Source organism: Cryptomeria japonica, chromosome 7, assembly GCF_030272615.1.
Source record: "Cryptomeria japonica chromosome 7, Sugi_1.0, whole genome shotgun sequence".
Lineage (NCBI taxonomy): Eukaryota > Viridiplantae > Streptophyta > Pinopsida > Cupressales > Cupressaceae > Cryptomeria > Cryptomeria japonica.
Genome location: NC_081411.1, coordinates 262949210 through 262962303, shown reverse-complemented (window position 1 = coordinate 262962303; position 13094 = coordinate 262949210). Strand labels below are relative to the sequence as shown.

Sequence of the window (13094 nt, the reverse complement as noted above, 5' to 3'; positions counted from 1 at the left end):
TAACTTATACTTTAAGTTATATTCCATATATACTTTCAGGATGTTTGAGAGTGGTTTCAAACCTCCAGGAGTTATTTAGCAAAATCTAGTTTTTGGAGGTTTTTCAGTTTCCAGACTTAGTCAAATTTCAGGATCAGGACAGACTTAGCCAAATTTTAGGACATTCCAGACTTAGCCAAATTTCAGGATCAAGACATCACTCAAGCCGGACTTGCTATCCATGTGATCCCCTTGGCGATGCTCAAAATGCAAAGGCTAACTAACAAAACCCTAAAAGACCTAGAAAACAAACCCTAAAAAGCAAAAAAAAGCAAGGGTCCCCATTTGCAATGGGGCGATGTGTGAAAACATCACAACACAACCCTACTCTTGTTCACTTGGAAATTGTGATTTAGGGCTAAATTAGGGCATTCACAAATAGAGGACATTACATTTGGTATCTGAGCATGATTATGCCACCTTGAGGGACAAAGAATAGTTGATGCTTAGCCATAGAGCTCTAGAGTCTAGAGAGAGAGAAGAAGAAAACTGCCACAAACAACAACCACAACCAAGACCACACAAGGAGTGAGCAAATGGAACACAAATTTAGGGCCTCCATGGAGCAAACAGCCAAAGTCTTAAAAAATATAAATACTACCATGAATTATCTTAGGTCTCACCAAGGAAGTGGGAGGGAAGCCACCCCAAGCCAATCAGAAAATGACACCACATTGTAATGACCCTTATTAGGAGATAGCCTATTTTCCAATAATTAAACACATCTCATCACACTTATTATATTTTTCTATAGCCTATTTTCCAATAATTAAACACATCTCATCACACTTATTATATTTTTCTATGCATTTGTTACCTCTAGGAAACAATTAGCATACACCATACAAGGGATAATCAACATAGCCAGGTCTAATCCCTAATCAATCCTAATGATCAATATTAGCGGAGATTGGGAAGTATATTTGTTAGGGCACTAGAAAACCATCCTCCACAAGTAGTGCCTTTGTATGATGTAACATATGCCCATTCCACCTTAAGTCTTATCCATTGCATTTGTATGATGTAGCACATGCCCATTCCACTACAGGTCTTATCTACCTTGTGAGGTATTAATACCGCTTTTCCCTAATAATTCCACATCCAATCCTCTATGCAAGGCAATAGGAAAGATTAAGTAATTGGTTTATGAATACACTAACTTCTAATGTATTATGAATGTATATGAAATTAAGTATGATTTTCATACATATTGGAGTCTATATTAATATTACTATTGAATTTTGTATAAGAACATTATCAGCCTTCATATATTAAGCACATCCCCATGAATATCACCAAGAACAAGGATGTTATTGCCTGTAACTTAATAACAATTCTGATCTGATCTGATCCATGGTGATGTCACTGGATGCTTTTGATTCCTTTGCTTTATATCTCAGCATATATATAATTTTTATATTGTTTTTGTACTAAGGAACCCAAACGAACCCAAACCCCTTTTCCAAATTTTGCCATACCGGCGTACCGGTTCTTCAAACCCAAACCGGCAACCTAGATTACTATTTATTATTAAATTCTATTTCAAAGTGAGGACATTACAATCCGGCCCACCCAAGATTACAAGATAACTTGTCCTCAACCAATGATCATGGAGTGTTCAAAATCACTTCCAATAGGCAATGGCTTTGGAAACATACATAGAATAAACTGTTGTTTGTAACTAGGTAAAGATGGGTTCGGATTGCCTTAAGGCAACATCCAAACCCATATAGGATTGGTTCCTATCCTAAAGGGGTAACGTGCCCCCAAGTTGAGCCCAACCCTATACCTCCATGCCACCCTAAATACTCCACGCCACAATAAATAAATTGGCGCCAAAAGAGGGAGGCCGACTTGGATTGAATTAAAGGCTAAGGACTCATATAAATAAAGTCATCTTGCAAATACAATTCATTCATTCATGGCATCAGTGAACTAGCTCTGCAAGTAAAAGGTGTGAATTTACCCAAGGATTGTTGAACTTGTCAAGGGTTGTGCGAACTTGTCCAAGAGGACATAGGCCTTTTCTGGTGTAGACTTGAAGTGCTTAGAAGTGCAGATCTGTCATACAAAAGGGATCAAATCTGAAAAGGAAGCTAAGTATTGTATTTGTGATATTAAGAGAGAATATATAATCTGCCTGTGGGTCTTTAATGCTGGGTTTTTCCTCCTTGGAGGTTTTCCCAGGGTATTTGTGTTTGTCTCTTGTTTACTTGTTTCATTTCTGAGTTTACTGAATTATGGTTTACTAAAATGTTACAAATCTGATTAACAAACTAGGGCATAATTAAAAGACATAAATCTGATTACTGATCTAGGGCACAAAATTTACATAAACATGTTGGAAACATATCAAGTATGAACCAAACATGGAGCATACACATGGTTATATGCAAACACAGAGCGTACATGCAGATACATGTATTGTTAGATTCCTTATTGACTAGAACCATTCATTGATTCATGTTTACCCTGCAAGATGGTAGGATCAAAGGTTTGATACCAATTGTAATGTCCCTTATTAGGAGATAGTCTATTTTCCAATAATTTAACAATTAACAAATCTCATCATACCTATTATATTTTATTATGCATTTGTTAGCTCTAGGGAACAATTAGCATACATCATAAAACGGATAATCAACATAGCTAGGTCTAATCAATCCTAATGATCAATCTTAGCGGAGATTGGGAAGTATCTTTGTTAGGGCGCCAAAAAACCATCCTCCACAAGTAGTGCCTTTGTATGATGTAACATATGCCCATTCCACCATAGGCCTTATGCATTGCCTTTGTATGATGTAGCACATGCCCATTCCACCACAACTCTTATCTACCTTGCGAGGTATTAATATTGCCTTTCCCTAACAATTCCACATCCAATCCTCCATGTGGGGCAATAGGAAAGATTAAGTAATTGGGCTATGAATACACTAACTTCTAATGTATTATGAATGTATATGAAATTAAGAATGACTGTCATACATATTGCAGTCTATATTAATATTACTATTAAATCTGCATAAGAACATTATCAGGCTTCATATATTAAGCGCATCCCCATGCATACCACCAAGAACAAGGATGTTATTGCCTGTAACTTAATAATAGTTCTGATCTGATTTGATCCATGGTGATGTTTCTGGAGGCTTTTAATTCCTTTCCTTTATATTGCTCAATGTGAGGGAGAGGTCACACCTCTTCATCACGTATGCCCTTTGGCAAGAGACACACCCTTTTACCATTAGCACCCTTTGAAAGAGTGCAACTCTTCATTATTTCTGCCCTTTGAAAGGGACACAACCTTTCACAATCAGATCTGCACTTCTTATTTAAATCAAATCTGCGCTTCTGATTCCCAAATTATCCCCCCTTTTCAAATGAGGTTCTCTTCTCCCTTTTATATCTCATGATTGAGGGAGTCACAACTTTACCTTCCATGTCTTTTGATCATTCATTAACTTAATTAAATTTTAATTATATTCTTTTATAATTTAATTTAAGTTTTATTTTTATTCTTTTGTTTTTTAATTTTATATTATTATTTATTATTAAATTCTACTTCAAAGTGGGGACATTACAATTAATACACCAAGAAGTACAATTTTAGGAAGTGGGAGATGGATGACAAGAAGGGAACGGTTATAGGAAACCTCACTAGGTACACCAACTCATATGGATGGCATGGGCCACATGAAGCCAAGAGGGATGGTATATCTGCTCTTGGGCATAGGGTAGAAGATCTCTAGAGCATCCTATCGAGTCACTTGATCCTAGCTCTCCTATGGTTGAGCTTTCTCAAACAGATTTAAGATATCTTGTGATTAAGTTTATGTTTCTAATATATGCTTTTATGATTCCTAACTACGAAGGATCTAATATATGGATTATGGTTGTAAATGGTTTCTAACATGTTTGCAAGGTGTCAATCAGGTGAAATATATCTCTAACCCTACTCTTGTTCACTTGGAAATTGTGATTTAGGGCTAAATTAGGGCATTCACAAATACGGGACATTACAAAATTCAATTGCATATATGGATTGCAAAAGAAAGCTTGGGATCTCTCAACCAAAAAAAGGAAATTTCCAGTGACAAAGAATACACCAGCAAGTTAATAGAAGACTATAAAACATTAAGTTCTGCTCTCTTGGTTGGAAGTTTAGAGCGAGTGTCAATAAAGAGAAATACTATTTTCATTCCTGATCAGATCATAGTTATGTAACCCAGGGATGCGTTCCCGGGCTAAAATCCCCCGCCCCCGTACCGGGGATGTTTCGGGGACAGCTAGGGGACATCCCCACCCCATCTCCAAAATTCCAAAATTTGTGGGAAATATCTTGAAAACTTGGGGATGGCAGTGATTCTCAAAGGGGACGTCCCCCCATCCCCCAACCATCCCAGGGACGACCAGTCATCCCCATTTTCCTAGCACATTAAAAAAAATAAAAGACTCAAATGCTTAACAAAAACATTTATTTATTTATTATAGGTCTGTAAAACTGGATTTTCACTAATATGATGGGTAAACATGTCTGAATCACTTCCAAAAGCACTTAGAAGTAGTGAGCAGTGCCCTGGTAATAAACTTCACAAACACTTAGAACTTGGTAGCGGGTAAAAAAAGTGGCCGCAAGCCTGCAATATTGGACTTATCACAATTATGAAAAGTAAACAAGTTTGAATCATAGCCAAAAGCACTCAGAAATATGAATAACAGCTTGGTATAGAATTTCACAAACACCCAAAACTTAGTAGTGCATAAAGAAGCAGTTGTAGGTCATAATAGAAATGGAAGACTATCAAAATATCCTCCAACCAGAAAGAAACAATGAACTACATGCAAACAGGTGTTGGCATATTGACAATGTATTTTCAATTATGAATGCATATTGAGTATTGACAATGAACTCTGAATTATGAATGCATATTGAGTATTGACAATGAATTTTGAACACGAATGTGGTATGTTAAGGTTCTATAATGTACATATACCTACTTTATCCATGTTTTCATATGAATATAATGTATATATACATGCTTTATCTATTTTTCATATGAACGCTTAAAAATTCCCTGTATATTTTAAGTTTTCCCTGTATTTTATATAGCCGTCCCCTTTGCCGTCCCCAAAATTGGCAAAAAAATTGGTCATCCTGGAAACTCATCCCGCCGTCCCTTGCCGTCCCCATCCTGGAAACTTGGGGTAACATAGGATCATAATAAATGGGCTTCACAAATCAGCAGAGCTCTACTCATGAAGAAGGGATGTCTCTTTTTTTCTATAATTATCCTATAATATCCCTAGTGGATATTTTTGGCAAATAAGCTTCAAATATACAAATTTTAATAGTGCTTTGATACAATTGTAATAATCCTAATAGTTATTTTAAGGGAAAAAACTTGTGATTTAATTATTTTCAACCCAATGTGGCTTAGTTTACATTTGACTTGAATCTATCACAGACTAGAAATTTCCCTTAACATTACATAATAACATTACGATCCAGATTATAAATTGGATTCACAAAGATGCACGGCATTTCCTATATTAAGTGTTCTAAAATACATTATAACACTGCAACAATAGTTATAACAAACTAACAATAGAATTCTTGCTCCCATGATAATTGAAATGTTGTGCAGCTCGACATAGCTAAAGATCCATGACTGTGAAGCTCATGTGCAACCTCCAGCTAAGGTTGTCCTACAAGGTAAAAGAGTTTTCATCCTTGTGCTTAGGAAACCCAAGGTCCTCTAGTTTTTTGAAAATTTGAGGGTTTTCATCCTTAGATCTGACGATTCAAACAATGGTGCTCGTAACAATGTTGGCTAGGGTTTCGGTTTGGAGAATAATCCTCAATACTTGGATAACAAAAATCTAGTAATATATTTCCTTTGGTAGATTCAAATGGTTTGGGGAAAAGATTGGCCATCACTAGCCATTGATGTCATCAAAATTAATGGCATCCTTTGATTTGTGTGTTTAGGGAAAAGTAGAGCCCACAAAAACCTCTGAAATTGTGATCAAACCTCAACCACTGCATTAATGAAATATGGCCATTATAATCTGCCAAGTTGGAAATACACATAAATTTGTTCCCTTAATTTTGAATAATTTTTTTGGGAAGGAGAATCCCTTTTGGAGAAGTTGCATGGTCAAATTGGTCATTAATGTTTCTCTCAATCGTGCAAGGGGTTGGTAAGGTGAAGAGTGTATAAAGGTGGGAATATTGAAGTTCGGGGGTCGGGGGTACCATGTGACTCTTATCACTTGTTGGGGGGTCAAAGATGAGGCATAACGATATGAGGAAGTTTGACTCTCTAACAAGGCAATGAATGGAGTGGGGGTCAGGGAAAAGGGATGCTAGGATAGACTAGTCTAATAATATGACAGGAATAGAGAAGTGGAGTGGAGTGGAAAGATATGCTGGTATGGTAAAGTACAAAAGTTTGGTGAGAACCAAGGAAAGGTTGAACTTAGATGTGAAGGCATGCTAGGAGGACAAACTTTGAAAGTTTGACAACCTACAAACACTTAGAGATTTGATCAAACGCACCGCCACTCTAAGAATTTTTGAGACCTTTGTTGCTTCTAACATATTGGTAGGCATTTGGAGGATGATGATGAACAATACTTAGGCCTTCGCTTAGGCCATTGAAGATAGGGATTGGCCCTTTGTTCTACAAACAAAAACTGATTGAAAAGGGGATGTTACAAGTCTACCCTTCCTAAAATTGTTATTCTCAAGCAATTCAACTTCAAGATGCTCCAAGACAATTGATTCTTCATTAGTAGCAGCATTTGAAGGTAACCTCCTCCAACAAACTAGATATTTCGTGATTGCACTACTTGATCTTTCCAGCCTTGTGATGATGATGGCACTTGTTATCCACATGAGTAGCACTCTTCTATTTGTAACCACTAAATCAATGAGAGTTAGTGCTGCATAGACACATAATGCTATGAATGAAAACATGCCAAAATGTGGATGCTAGGGGGATGTGACCACACTATTCCAGATGAAACTAGATAAACCCTTATTGAATTTTGTTTTAAAACATCTTCATGCCAAAGTCTGCCTACCAACATATTCACCTTTTTTGTTTGTCTAACTACTAGCAGCTAATAAATTATGCTAGTAGATGAGTATTACATTTGTCACATGAAATAATTATTACTAAGAGTAGTTGACCATCCTACTACCTTTGTCATGGACAATATTTTTATGTGGCTCATGGAGTCCAATCACCTTGCTATGAATTAATTTTATCACCTTGGAAAGACTTGAGATGAATCCTACGAACATATTATTTCAATTTTGATGGGGAGTAAGAAATGGTTGCAACAAACTTATTGGAAAGTTGTTATCTCCGTCCTATTGGTATGTGAAAGTCCCCTTCATGTGTTTGATATCCTCCTCTCCAAGTGTCTTTCATGATAATCTCTCCCACTTGTTGGGGATTGAGGATAAGTCATACTGATAAGAGGAAGTTCGACTTTTTGACAAGGCAAAGGAAAGGAGTGGGGGTGAAGGGAAAGGGATGCTAAAGATGGATAAGTCCAATATTCTAACAAGAATAGAGGAGAAGTAGAGTTGGGTGGAAAGGTATGCCGATATGGTAAAGTCCAAAAGTCCAGCAGGAACCAAGGAGAAGTTAGGCTTAGAAAAAAAATGCATGCCAAGATGACGAACTCTGAAAGTCCAACAACTTGCAAACACTTAGAGACAAGACTAGAAAATTCCACAATTAGAATTTTGAGACCTTTGCCACTTCTAACGTATCAGCAACTATTTGAGGAATGATGACAAACAGTATTTAGGCCTTAGCTTAGCTCGCTGAAGATAGGGATTGACCCTTTCTTACCCAAACACAAGTTAAGTGAAAATGGGACATTACGTATCCTATCTTTTATCTCCAACATACTGCCTTTTCCCTTATCCAATAGTCTTATTGCAATTATCCACACTACTAGAAACAAAATTACATAAATGTTAGAGAACATGGCGCTATAGGAGGCTCGAATGCTCCCAAAATTCTCAAATAATTAAATTTCCTATACAAAAAATCTACCACTATTTTGATATTTCCAGGCATAGTTGAAAAACTTGGACTGGCAATAACTTGGCAAGCTCAAAAAATTTTAAAACTTGTGACTTGGCAATTTTATTGAGCATTTTAAAATACATAATTTTAAAGAAATATTCTTCAGGAACACACATATTACTAAATTTGTGAAGCATATTATTGATTTCCATCATATACAAATCAAAATTAGAGTTTTAACACATATTGTAGACCCAAAAACTAGTTCAACCTCAGAATGAGTTACAATGCCACTTCCACCAGCCATGTCATACGTAGAAGTTGCCTCATCTAAAGACATTTTTGGCAAGTTGTATGATAATAAAGTCTAAGTTAGCACACTGGAGAGTTATATCGCAATTCTTTGTCACTCCCACATTTAAATGAAGTTTCTTATCTAACAAGAGATCCAATAACTAATGAGGATTTGGGAGTGGAAACCCCAATAGGTTTGGGGGAATGACCCCAATGGGGCCAAGGGGCAGCACCCCTTGTGGTGGTTGAGGGGCTGCGCCCTTCACAGGGTCCAGGGGCTGTGCAATGTACTGGTGCACTTCTTGTTGCAATCTAGGGAAGGGTCAAGGGGTGGAGCCCCCACCACCAAGCCCAAGTTAAAGCCTTTGAAACCATAGAAACTATCATTGCTAATCCCCGTTTAGCTGTGTGCCATAAGTTGTCTATCACATGTGAAAATGAAGAAAGAATCAGATTTTTTAATTGCAGGCAAGAAACAGACAAGTTATCAACTAAAATTGCTGCAAGTCTTACAGAAACTTGTTGGCGATTTTTTGGGTTATTACCCCACTTGGCAATTTGGATCACGAGTAATGGACAAGTTTTTCAACTATGTTTCCAAGTGCCCCTAAATCCCCAAAACATGTTGACCTGCCCTATTGCTCACAGATAGAAGAATATATATACAAAAAAGAGATACACAAATTCCAGATGCAAAACAAACCTTAGTTTGATAGTGTATGAGGCTGTCTTATGGTCATTATTACAACGTTGCTGCATTAATGTAGTATACCAAATAAGCAGTGAGCAGAAGTTATGGATCCAGGAATGACATGCATCCCCAGACAAAATAATAATGAGGATGATGCATGCAATGCAGATGCAGAATAGAAAAGTGACAAGTATTCTCTTAGCAGGTTGTGTTTGGCCGGTGGTCAATGTTGTTGGTATGTAAAATAAACAAATGAATATATGTTGTTTGGCCGGTGGATTTGGCTATGCATCATTTGAATATATGATGTTAAAATGAATTTCTTTGAACTCACTTAAGGCCTACTGAAAATGTCAAAACAACTTATCAGGCATCTTGCAAATTACGCAAAGGAGACAACTTTTTATTCTTGTCCAGTAGCAAAGAAGATTATTCTGGTGGCGGCCAAGGAAAATCTTCTAAGGAAACTAAAATAACTTGATTAAAAGAAAGTTGAATTTATAATTTCAAAATTAGGACAAGGCATTTCGTTGAATAAACAAAATTAATCAATAAAGAAGGCTCTACTTCCAGAAGCGGTGTGTCAAGTCTTTAAATCTTGTGCAGGTCGTATGAAAAAGCACAAGCATATTCCATCTTTTTATCTAAACACAAATGGGAATTCAAAAGAAGTATAAATCGGAGAGAAAACGGTGCGGTACCTTATTTGCAACCTGGTCGACGAGGTCATCATAGTCTGGATATTTATCAGTCTTCTCAGAAACCCGAAATTCATAGTCAAACCGACAATGAAGCTTTTCCACAGCTCTCTTAAATACATCTATGCAGAACCCTTCAAACTTTGTGTTATTGTTTTTAATGTTTATAAATCCAGGAAACACAACATTTGGGGGTACCCCCACTATAAACTTTCTGAAACCAGAAGGTGGTGTTGCAGATCCATCTGGCCACATAATCTCTACCCCTTCTTTCAATTTGAGCTCTTCCTTCATCCACGATCCGACGACTTTGATTTCCCTATGGACTACATTAACGATGTCATATGAATGAATTTCAAGAAGCCCACTTTTGCTGAATGTTATGTTCCCACTGATTCCCTCGAAACTGCTGTTAACTGCTTTCTGAAACAGGGCACTTCCTTCCTGAAAAACATAGGCATCTGTCGAAGATCTCCCAGAAGACTTAAATTCCAATTCAGTAAGTTTGTTGTCTCTGAACAGATCCTCAATAGCTTTCGCAATCACCCAGACAGAATCATAAGCATAGGTTCCAACTGCGCCAATATTTTCAGAGTGAGTTACATTTGGATACAACCTCATGAATTTCCCCTTCCATCTCCTGCTGATATTCTCGAAGCGTGGAGTGTCTGTAATGTTTGTACGAACCCCAATGACTCCTTGCATTGAATCCATAGTTGTATCATCTGCTGTATCCAAAGAACCCGCTACCCACTCTGTTACAATCCAAGCCCAACCCTGTCTCTTCATAATGCCTGATCCTTTTGTCTCAAAAAATATTTTCTGGGCCAATTCATAACTGGTATGTAAAATAAACACACGACTCCTAGTCTTGTCGTCTTCTAGTCTCTTCTGAATTTCTTTCCACGAGGAGTTATTGAAAGACTTGACAGTAAAAGAAAACTTTTGGACTATACTGGCAGCACTTCCTGTGAGTGCATTGTGTAAGGCCAGCAGGCCGCTGAGACCCAATTCATCATCTTGGAATACGACCACTACTTCTCTCCAATAAAACTTGCTGAGCAAAGAAGCTACTGCCTTCATTTGCACCGCATCCCTGCCAATCATCTGAATTGAATATGCCGAATGTTTGATGGACATGGATGGATCACTGCCAGCAAATGTAATGAGTAGCACTTGCGCAGATTCAGCTAGCAAGGACACAAAGTTGCAGACTTGTGGCGTCATTGGTGCTACAACAGACACCACGTTTTCTCTGAACATTTTCAGCACTGTAAAACCCATTTCATTTAGGTTTTAGAACATGCTCAAGTCTGGGAGTTAAAATACAGCACAAAACAAAACAAAAACAGAAGGAATGAAAGAATTTTACCATTCTCCGCATCTATGAGAGCAGAGCTTCCTATCTTTGTAGTCTCAAACTGAAGAATGGTCCCATTAAGAATATTGGGATTGTTGTTAACATCTTGAATGGCCAATTGTATGGCCACATTTGATTGCTTCCCTTGATAGGTTTGCAAATCAAAGACTCCCCCAATCCTCACCTCTGGAGGCCTTGCATCATACAATTCCACAAAGAGGAGGAGGAATAAAATCAGGGATCTCATAGCATTTCTCCAGACATCACAATTCCTACACGCAGGAAACATTGTTTACCACAAGAGAATCGATGATACCTTTGTATTTGAAATATGAATTCAGACAAGAGTGCTGAAGAAAGGAATTGTCCATATAACTCATTTGTTATTACGGTTCTTCTCCATGACTACGCTGCTACACATACGCCAAGCCTTGTTGATAAAACCGGATCTAAATAGAGGGGTTTGCCAAGTTATTTCTGCGACTAAAAACAAACAAGCACTCTACTTACCTGGCCAAGCCATAGTTTAAGACTGAACTGGTAACATGATATAAGTCATAAAATCAACTTCTAATATTAAAAGTCAACTCCTCCAATAATGATGCTATAAATAAAATCTGGAAGGATGGGACTTTTCCTCACGTCTTTGTGTTCCTCAATGAAAAGAAAATTCGTGATGAAATCATTTTAATATATAAAAGAATATAAAACCAGCATTGGCGCGCCGCATTTTCTTCAATGCAGTTGGCAAGTTTTTTCAATAGAAAAAAAGCATTGGCGCGCCATGCGGCCACTCGTTTATCCCAGATTGCGAATGGGTGGTCAAGGCCGCCCTCGTTTATCGCAGATCGCGAATGGGTGGTCAAGGTGTATGCTTACCAGTTACATATATCGAGAGACATAATTAAATACTAGCAATTGCATCTTAGTATGCATTGGGTATGTCCAATAGGTATGGAAAGTCAATTAGGAAAAAAAATGGTTTATTTTTGGCATACATATGTGCACTACATGAAGTCAGATGGTAGACTATTAATTTGAAATTAATGATGCATGCACATACATAGATTGAAATAGAATTGAAACACAACTTCTGAATGAGGAAGATAATGAGATTCCATTACCAATAGGCTCTTTTTATGTTTGCAATAAAGAGAGATGGGTGGGTAAGTAGATAGATTAAAAAAATAGAGAGATGGGTGGGTAAGTAGATAGATAAAAAAATTAGAATGAGATATAAAGAACAAAGAGATGGGATGAAAGAAAGAGAGGGATGTAACTTCTAACAAAATCCTCTTTCTGGTAGATATCATATCGTGTTGTAGATCTCCTATGATCTCCTATTCTGGTACAATTAAGGAGAAGATAGGAAAAGATTTTGTGGGACCAACTTTATATGATTGCATTTGCAAATTATTATAAAATTAAATATAAATGTAATTTAATTTTTAAATAAATAAAATTTTAAAACTAAAATCGTACTTCAATTAAAATATTTAAAATAAGAATAAATTATATGAAAATTTTTAAAGCTAAAATTTTTAATTTTATATTAAAAGTCTCAAGTAAAATTAAGTTTAATAAATTAAAAATAAAACAAAACTTCTTAAAAAAAGCAAAACATTTTTTATTTTGATTATGTAATTTTTTATCATCTCAAGTTTCATGTTTTTAATGTAAACTATTATTGAACTTGTTTTTTCAATGTTTTAAAGAAAAAAAATTAAGTAGGAATGTTAATAGTACTTTCTTTTAAATTTTTAATTATTATTTAATGTTATTCAAATTAATATAACCTTTAAATATTGTTAGATTTTTTTTTAAATTAAAGATTAAATTTTAAAACTAATATATCATTGAAATATATACACACAATTATCTTATTATTTTATTTAAATAAAAAAATTCTTTTTAAAATTTATTTTAATATATTATTATGTATAAAAAATTACTTTATAATAAAA

General features: G+C 36.2%; 1 protein-coding gene across 3 annotated transcripts in view; it reads right to left on the bottom strand.

The window, feature by feature from the left end:
* LOC131030026 (glutamate receptor 3.2) overlaps positions 1-11881 on the bottom strand; it is a 37563-nt gene extending 25682 nt beyond the window's left edge. Inside the window, exons 1-3 of one of the 3 annotated variants that reach the window (XM_059207943.1) lie at positions 11641-11880; positions 11143-11402; positions 9774-11041 (exon numbers count right to left, since the gene is read on the bottom strand). In XM_059207943.1, the coding sequence (XP_059063926.1) occupies positions 9774-11041; positions 11143-11377 (1503 nt within the window). In that variant the 5' untranslated portion in view covers positions 11378-11402; positions 11641-11880. Of the gene's footprint in view, positions 1-9773; positions 11042-11142 lie in introns of all 3 variants that reach the window. The other 2 variants (XM_059207944.1, XM_059207942.1) reach the window with 2 other exon arrangements.
* Between the last annotated feature and the right edge of the window lie 1213 nt (positions 11882-13094).